Source organism: Carassius auratus, chromosome 2, assembly GCF_003368295.1.
Source record: "Carassius auratus strain Wakin chromosome 2, ASM336829v1, whole genome shotgun sequence".
Classification (NCBI taxonomy): Eukaryota; Metazoa; Chordata; class Actinopteri; order Cypriniformes; family Cyprinidae; genus Carassius; species Carassius auratus.
The window spans coordinates 15,096,116-15,105,438 of NC_039244.1; the positions used below are offsets into that span (position 1 = coordinate 15,096,116).

The 9,323-nt window shown below is 40.6% G+C and overlaps 1 protein-coding gene across 1 annotated transcript; it reads right to left on the reverse strand.

Annotated features, from left to right (window-relative positions):
- Positions 1 to 1,213: 1,213 nt before the first annotated feature.
- LOC113110803 (XK-related protein 4-like) lies at positions 1,214 to 4,153 on the reverse strand. The gene is made up of 2 exons (XM_026274992.1): positions 2,977 to 4,153; positions 1,214 to 1,667 (listed from the first exon to the last, which is right to left on the reverse strand). The coding sequence occupies exons 1-2, from the start codon at positions 3,666 to 3,668 to the stop codon at positions 1,493 to 1,495; spliced, it is 867 nt and encodes a 288-aa protein (XP_026130777.1). The 5' UTR covers positions 3,669 to 4,153; the 3' UTR covers positions 1,214 to 1,492.
- Between the last annotated feature and the right edge of the window lie 5,170 nt (positions 4,154 to 9,323).

Here is a 9,323-nt window from a genome sequence, read left to right on the forward strand (position 1 = left end):
AAAATAGTCCCCAGCCACTCTGCTAGTGCTGCAACTACACAAACTAACTGGGGACTATTTTCAGGCAGTTCCTTGATTATTACACCAGAATGAGAGTATAGTTTCTAGTCATATCGGTCTAGAAAATTGCAACTTTTCATTTTCTGTCAGTCTTAGTACATGATGTAACTACAGAAGAGTCAAGTTTTAAATAGGAATATAAATACAAATACAAATACAAATTCATATCAACTGGCCACCAATTCAGCAAAACAAAGTAGCCAAGAATTGCCATGAGACTGCTTTGGAAGACAGGAAATTTTCAAATCAGATCAGGACATGCACCCTATACATTACTCTACAGCTCCAGCAGCATTGTCATTGAAAATAATATTTGAAAATACACAACTGCTGATTACACAATTTAAATGTTTTCTTAAGATGCATCCCAAATTCCCAATGTGCCTACTAATGCACTGTTCTATGCCATTTTTAGCTTATAGTGCGAGCAGTGTGATCACACTGAAAATGTGATTTCACACTGAAAATACATTTTAAACACATAGATGATGCACTTAAGTATACCCCCCCACCACCACCACCATCACCCACAGAAAAAGGTATATGGCTTAGTAAAAAAAAAAAAAAAAAAAAAAACCCTTGAGTAAAAGCAAATGAAAGTACATTATCTAAACAGAGTCTTTAATGCAGGTCAAGTATCAGAGTTGACATCTGCTGTTCAAAGATGAAAATATTTTGCATGTGGTCTATTTTAGGTGACAGTAAACCAGTTAGGGTGATCACTGATATTTTGTATGATAGTGTGGCTTTTATTTTAGAACACCAGCTTAATTTACTTTCGTACTTCCAAGCCCTTTACAAGTAATATAACTTTATCCAAATAGTCTGACTTTGTCAAAACAGGCTTTTTCACAATTTGAGCCAAATTATTCTGAACACTGAGAGTAGTGGTGCCAGTAGTATTTCAAGAAGAACATAGTTCGGTATAGTAATATTATTAAAATAAAGCTTTTAAGACAAAAACTACTTGCCACTATAAAAACCTTTCCATGGATGTTAAAGAATCTTTATTTTTAAGAGCTATACCTACATGCACAGATTTCTCTGCACGGTTACTGATGTGGATATACTCACAATATACGATCAATTTCTCAGCACCACGATGAAGAGAAAAACAGAGCTACTGCCCAGATCAGTACAGGATGGCTTGATTCAGCAACAACACAACAAAAACGTGCAATTTTGTTGACCTGAAATCTATTTATGCATGCAGGTATATTCCTTTGAATTAAAGGTCATATATAAGCACTTTTAACTACTTTTAAGCAACACTCAAAAGGCTCATTCCCACTGTTAGGATTTTCTCTTTACATTAGTATGGAAATACATAAATATGTATATATCACTATATGACACCTTCACCTTGCACAATCAAACTCCAATTCTAGCTCTCAGCCTGATATATTTCCTTTGTCGAATATCAAGAACTTAACTAGCAAAGCGTGCTATTTTTAAATTGCTTTGCTTTGTGAGATGTCCCCAGACTTGTGAACCTTTTGCACAGTGCCACGTGCAGCGCATGTCTCAACAATCCTCCCTGTCTGAGAGCACACAACTGCACAACTGTGTCAGCTTCATTCCTGTCACCATACACCATGTGACACCACCTAGATGACAAAAAAAAAAATAAAAAAAAAATAATTAAAGAAAGAAATAAAAGGAAGAAAATGAAAAATGTATGGAAGCAACCCTCCAAATCAGCCCCTTCTCAGGAAGCAAAACAATACTGATGTTTTACGAAAATACCCAGGTGAAGTGCTCAAGCGTTCAGAGCACTTTGCAGGATTTGGGCTGCATTGGTGAGGTTATGGCCTATAATTTTGTGAAGTGGGTTATTAAGTCATTCCATTCATTTTTCCCACTAGCTTTTATTCAATTAGCAACTCTTGCCAAACAACCTTCTTCAAACACAGAGCTGACGGGGCACAGAAAACCAAAGCAGCTGTACAACAGCATTTGAAAATGCAACATCTGTAAGTAAAGACAGCATCGTGTGATTTCATAATGGGATCTTTAAGGCTGATTACGATGTACCTCGTCTGTGCAATCCCTGTTATATATCAGACACAGCTTTGATGGCCTGCTTCCAATATAGCAACTCCTCACCCTTTACTGTTTGGACAGCATCCAAACACAATCCTCAGGGTCAAAGACTTAGAGTAAATGGATATATAACTCTTTTGAACATGCTGATCAGAACTCATTCAGGCTTCTGAAGACCCTGATGGGCTGACACTGTGAAACACAATAGGTTTCCACAATCCCGTTCATTAACTCTGTCACTGATGTAAGCTTTGAGTACAACCATGGGCAAATTAATGTATTGACCTGCAAAGAGATTACAACTCCATGGGTGAGCCAGTAACCTCATGCACCGTAAGATGCCACCAGGGAAATATTTGCAACTACTTTTCATACAAGGCGATCAATCGCACATTAATAGTCTTTATTTCCCTATGAGGTTAATTCTCAATTACATTAATAATAGATTTAAATGGAACGGGTCAATGAACATCTACTATCCTCACTAACTCTTTAGTCATTCGAGCCTCATTCAATCCAGAAATCTTTTTAATTTTGTAACAAGTCAGGTCATCTACAAATACAACACCACAAGTGCCTAATACCCTTCTCTCACTGCAAGACAGATAAGAAGCAATTTTATACCAGATACTCCATGATTATGAGCTTTACAGTAAAAATAGGATGATAAATTAGCTCTCCAGCCCACACAATGTGCGTGTAGGCCTTAACGTGTCAACCATTCCAAACTCAAGAACACGCTTAGAATGTCATTCAAGCGCGCGGCTCTAAACAAAATAGGTGCTACATTTTAAAGAGGACAAGCAATAAATACCCGACCTCGACTCTTCAAATCACAAGTGCCATTGAAAATAAAGCCCTTTTCAAGCTCACCTCCAGATTTGTCCGAGCTGTAAGATGTGAATGACGGACTGCAATATCCAGATACAGAGGGAACAGGACGCTGAGCGTGTCTTACTAGTCCGGGCTGCGGTAGCGCTGTTGCTGCTGTTACTTGTGGTGTTGCTCTTGCTCGCTGTGGACGCCTGTCTCTGAGGCGTAGTCGGGTGGGCTCCAACGTCTCCGTGCGAAGCGGAGCAGCTGAGCAGCTTCCCGTCCATGTGGGAGCAGTTCGCCGCGCTGCCGTCGCCACCGCCGCCGGAGCTCTCCTCGGTGCTGAAATCATGGACGAACCAACGGAAACTGAAGACCTGCACGGAGAACGAGCCGAGCACCACAAAAAACAGCGTAAGCCCGAACCACCAGTAGTCGCGGCGGAGGTAATAGTCGACCGAGAGCCAAATATCAGTGCCCACATCCGCGAAATACACCGTCACTGCGGCGAGGATCCACAGACAGTCCCAGACCATGTATTTCTGCTGCTCCCTGTCGAGGCGGAGACAGGTCGAATTTGAGCCACAGCACCGCGACTCCCCGTTGACGAAGTCCGCCTCTCCGGTTCCAGAATCCGGCTGCGATCCCGGAGCTAGCCCTTGAACCGATCCCGAGTGATCCGAATTCTGCAAAGGCGTAAATGCTACATCGCTCTTCTTCATCTTTAGCACCCCGTCGGATTTCGCGGCCATTGTAGCAGCTTTGTCTTCTCACCGTTTTCGCGTCTTCTCCTCGGGTTCTCTATTCCAGTCGAAGAGACACTGGGCTGGGCGACCTCCTCTTCCGCCAGCTACAGCGCCGCCTGCTCATAACAAAGCAACACTTCCTTTCGGTGGCGGGTACGAACCATATGCTCTCCCATGGCTCCTACTTAAAACTATGACATCATTGCTTTGCAACTCTTCTTAAGACGCACATCATGCTGTTCGATATCAAGCTATTGCAGCACAGCCTTCTGCTAACTCCACATTCGGGCAAAAATTATTAAAAAAAATATAAAAAGAAAAAGAAAAAAAGAAAGAAAGAAAAAAACTGTCTACTGCAGCGGTATATTAAGTAGGTGACCGCTCGGTTATGGCATTTATAAACGTGCCGTTTTGAATTCCACCCTGAACTGAACACTGTCCACTGGACGCGAGCGGCTCGTCAAAAGTAAAACATTTGCGTCTGTTGTGGTGATGCACAGCTACTGCAGCCTCTTTATTCTGCCTCTGTAGCCTCTTTTTTAGTCTATGTATATATATATATATATATATATATATATATATATATATATATATATATATATATATATATATATATATATATATATATATATATAAACATGCAGTTCATGCTAACAATATTAATGATTAATTATAAGTACATTTTGTATTATGCCTACCAATTGTTTTCCGTTACAGTTATACGTATAGTTATCCATCCATTTTAGAGTTATTGATGTCATCGAGCTAACAGCTGATTGGTCCGTGTTAGTGAACGTTCTACCGAATACAGACTGAAGCCGTTGCGGCGAGGCGCGTGATCGATCGCGTCCGATGTGTATTCTGCGTTTGTAACGAACAACCCTTGCAAAAACACATGAATAGCCTATAGGCTGTATTGACGCATTTAAATCTAGACAATAACAATGATCAATTTTGCATTAACTGGATAGAATAAAACACTTCCATGTTTTATATTTTGAACAGGATTCAACTACCCGAATATAAACTAAATTAAGCTTTAATAAAAACCGTTATCTTCCAAACGCTAATGGTTCAGCACCACGGAAAGCTCCTACTCTCAGTTCATTACTGTGGCTCATTGTGCACTATGCAGAAGATCTGCCATAAACAAGTCGCGTCGGCGCTCCATATATCAAGGACGCTCCAGTGCCATCGGACTTATTGTGCTGAGGGGGCTAACTGGCGTCGTTAGTGAATTTATTGGCACCCTTGAGTATGGCGCTGTATTGTTGACACGCCCTCTGCTCGCCGCTTACACATAAAGCGAGTCACTCGCCTTGAAAAACAGCCACTATGAGACACACCACGCATGCACACTGAATGGTGTTAAGATATTGTATTGATTCAAGTCTAACGGGGAGAGTAAGCATATTACACCAGCAGCTGCTGCCAGGTAAGTATCATATGCATTGATGAGGCACATTGCCCACAAAAATACGTTATAAAAGATAAATCAGCAAGGCTCTGACGTTCGCAGCTATAACACTTTGATAGCCATGAGCTCATTACGCCTTAGGTTTTAAACTACCCTTGCTGTTTGGGATTGGGCATTGAAACAGATGGCGTCAAACCGTCAACAAGTGGGCTGTCGTGAAATGACTTCAATAATAGACTTGCTTGAGAGATGCAAAAGTTAATTCTCTATAATTAAAGGATGGACGGTGCAGCATTTAAGATACCACGATCCACACACACACACACACACACACACACACACACACACACACACACACACACGTTTGTTTTTGTGAAAAGTGGGGACATCCCATAGGCGTAATGGTTTTTTATACTGTACAACCTGTATATTATATGGCCCTACACCAACCCTACCCCTAACCCTAACACTCACAGAAAACTTTGTGCATTTTTACTTTGTCAAAAATAAAAAAAACTCATTCTGTATGATTTATAAGCGTTTTGAAAAATGGGGACATGGGTTATGTCCTCATAAGTCACCCTCTCCTTGTAATACCTGTGTCATACCCATGTCATTATACAGAGATGTGTTGATATGTCACAAAAACACCTGGTAGGGGGTGATTTTTAGTTTTTAAGTGTATGATGCCCATTTTTTCTGTAACCATTTATTAATTCAGCAAGTATGAAGTCTAGTGTTTTAAAATCTGTTCAGATTTTTAAAATCATGTAGCGTATTCCATTAATTTCAAGATAGTCTGACAGCGGAAGGTCTGGACACCATATATAATTTTTCTTGGCCAAGGACCTCCCTGGAGGACATCTGACTGACATGTAAAGCAGCCTTGCAGTTTGTGATGTAAAAATGAAAAGCAGTTTGTTTTGTTCAGAGTCATGTTTAGGAGCTTAAAAATGTAAAGTCATTGTCCCTATAACAGACCGGCATGCTACCAATAAATCATTCCAGAATGTCGACTTCAGTCGCCAAGAGTCTTTGAACTTAATATTCTTTTGAAAACCCAGGGTTAATTTGATTCTGATCATTGTCATAGTTGTAAACAGGGTGGCTTTCTTCTTTCATGACAGGGTTTGGCGTCACAAAAGCTTTGTTTCCAGGCAAGCCATTCCTGTAGAGTTCAACCAATCAGATAATGACTTTAATACCACTGAACATAATTGTGGGTACCAAGCACTTCTCACTGTACACCTCCTCTAGCAACACCAGAACATTTTGGATGCTTTTGGATCTGAAATGATTGACTTGGTCTCTTGAGACCAGAGTATTGATTTTCAGAAGTCTCTATTTTGTAAATATGGGCCTTGGAAGAGGTTAAATTAGTTTATTACGCTTTGGCTACTTTTGTTAGTTCTGGTTTGGATAAACAACCATGCATGTCACTTCTGCAGGCTGCGTCATACTCTGTGAGATATAGTGTCACTTTTTTCATAGCTTTTGCTATGACTCTGACACCTTCACAGTGTTTCTCCTGCTCCTTTTCCAGCAAAAATACACTCATCACTAAATAAAACCTTAAAGACCTGATTATTTCAGGAGCCTTGTCACAAGTCTGTTGTTTTTGAATGTCAGTGCTACTTCTGATATAATTTAACACTTTAAACAATAATTAGGTATTCCTCTTGTAAGAGGACACTCTTTTATGCTAAAAAATAAATCACCTGGCAGTTCTCTCCCAAGTGGTTCCACTGCTGCCAGCATTAAGTCAAGTATGATTCAGTGGGCTAGATAACACTTTTAATTGCCATGAAATTACTTGTCTTTAAAAGTCCCAGATAAAGATACTTACCTGTTGATCAAAAATAGCTTTAAACCTATACACTCTTATTTTGCTGATTAATTTTGGCATTCTTCTTTGGTAATTGATCAAACAGACTTGTTGGAACATTATACCTTCAAAGAACCCTTACATTTCTTCTAAGTAGAGAGTAATTGCTGAATTTGTAAAGTTTAAGAGAGGCTGTACTCATTTATGCTATGCTATGCTCTGTATACACACACACACACACACACACACACTTCTCTAAAAATAGTACATACTTTAAAATACAGACACAATACAGGTGGGTGAGTCTGAGTCAAACATTAATTAGGAGGCTAGAGAGAGTAAGAGGGAAAGAAAGCTGTGAATATGAATAAAATTATCACTAGCTCTCTCAGCATAAATACAGCCAGGCTCTTCAAGTTCTGCCTGTATGGCACCTGGACATGCTTCAGAAATGAAGCCATCTGTCATCATCAGACATGGCAGGGGTAAGCAGCCTGTCGTGACTTGTGGGCAATGTTTTAGCAGGTGCATTTCAGGCCCCACTGACACCCAGACAGCTATCACCTAAACCTCAGGTGTGGGTCTGAGCTGCTGGTTCAAGCTTAGGCTGGTCCTTCTTTCTGAATGAAGGAATATCAGAGGCTGTCTGTGTTAGCTATTAAGAAGCGTTTGTGGCCTCCCTGTGCTACCTCAAGATAATTACAGCCGTCTTCTCTTATTGATCTGAACAGGCTCTTTGTGAAAAGGCTGTACCCAGCTCACCAGCCCTTCATGTGCTCACACCAGCCATTTAAAGATTCAATTTTAATGTCATCTGCAATCAGACAGTTAGACAGCCATCACACAATCCCAAACTATTGTTTCGGCCTATAAATTAAATATGTGTGCATTTAGATTCTAGTGAGCATCCTCCATGAAAACGGAGGTCACAGTCCAGGATTATTTCATTAAGAAGGTGTGCATTTAGCCTTTATTCCTCTTTGAATGTCAGCTGTGTGACATTCAGAGCAAATGTTATCCAGCATCATATGCTGTCATTACGCAGCACTAGAAAATCATGCCAGAGATGCTCAGCTACTTGAATTTATTGTGGCACTCCTGCTTCCATACATCAGCATTATCAGACAGACTTCATCCAGCCACACTCGCTCTCCCCTTCAGAGCTTTGACAGACACACAAAACCATTATGGCATGTATAAACCTCTAGTACTTGATCTTTTCGCTCATGACATGTACAACAAAAACAAGAGAGATCAATGCAACAAGCCATGTGGAAACATAAAAGGCTGTTGCATGTGGTCCTCTGTGGCATGTGATGCTCTGCTGAAAACCACATTACTTGGATCTTATAGTTATTCACCATTCAGCAAAAACGGAAAGTGTCCAAACTCGGTCCTGGAGGGCCGATGTCCTGCAGAGTTTAGCTCCAACTTGCCTCAACACACCTGACTGGAAGTTTCTAGTGTGCCTAGTAACACCTTGATTAGCTGGTTCAGGTGTGTCTAATTAGGGTTGGAGCTAAACTCTGCAGGACACGGGCCCTCCAGGACTGAGTTCGGACATCCCTGGGTTAAAGGCATTGACTTTTTTTTTTTTTTTTTGTAGGCAAACATGAATGCACAGATGCAGTTTCAGTGCCTATTCCAGGTTAACCTGCAGCCACAATAATGTTTCACACAGAATAAATTCTGCATTTCTATCAAATATGGCAACGTTCTGTAGACACTTCAACTGTGACAATAATGACAGCCCGTAGTTGCTCAGCAACACACCATAATTTCTCAGGTTTTGTGCATGAGCTTCTAGTGAGACAGCAACCCATTGTGACAGACCCTGGAAGAGATTCTTATACAGTGAGTTGTCAAGCAGAAACTGGGCCATTGGCCTCTGGATGCTCCATAGACAGATGAGTTAAAGTACCCCCAGTCACTATAAAGCACAGGATGACACATTAGCGCTTGTTCAGCCATCCAAATATTCACTGCCATGTGAATATTTACACAACTGAGTTAAACAGCTCCACTGGGAACTAAAGAAGTAACACATCTTATACAAAGCAAACGGCCATTCATGGAGCTGTAACAGTATCCAACCCAAATGAAATGCACCTGAATGAAGGTTTTACTATAGGCATAGACAGAATGTCTTACTAGGAGTTTAGAGGGTCTGTTTTACTTACTATTGGAGAAAGTGTAATGGTAACTTGTATAACCTTGATAACAAATCACATTACAGCCTTGATGTCACTGCATTTCAGTCAGAGTTGAGCGACACATTCAATCGCCATATACAGACACCATACTGAAGGAATGAACGAGAAGTGTCATAAGCTGTATCCCTCTTGTCGCGAAAACTCAGTGACTTCTCTAATAATGTTTTTTTTTTTTTTTTTGCACTAGTCATACCTGCTGCAGATTC

What these genes read in the sequence shown, in the direction of transcription:
- LOC113110803 (XM_026274992.1), bottom strand. Translation starts at nt 3,668, where the DNA reads ATGGCCGCGAAATCCGACGGGGTGCTAAAGATGAAGAAGAGCGATGTA. An exon ending in CAGCTCGGACAAATCTGGAG is followed by an intron (nt 1,668 to 2,976) that starts GTGAGCTTGAAA and finishes TTTGTCATCTAG; the next exon opens with GTGGTGTCACATGGTGTATG.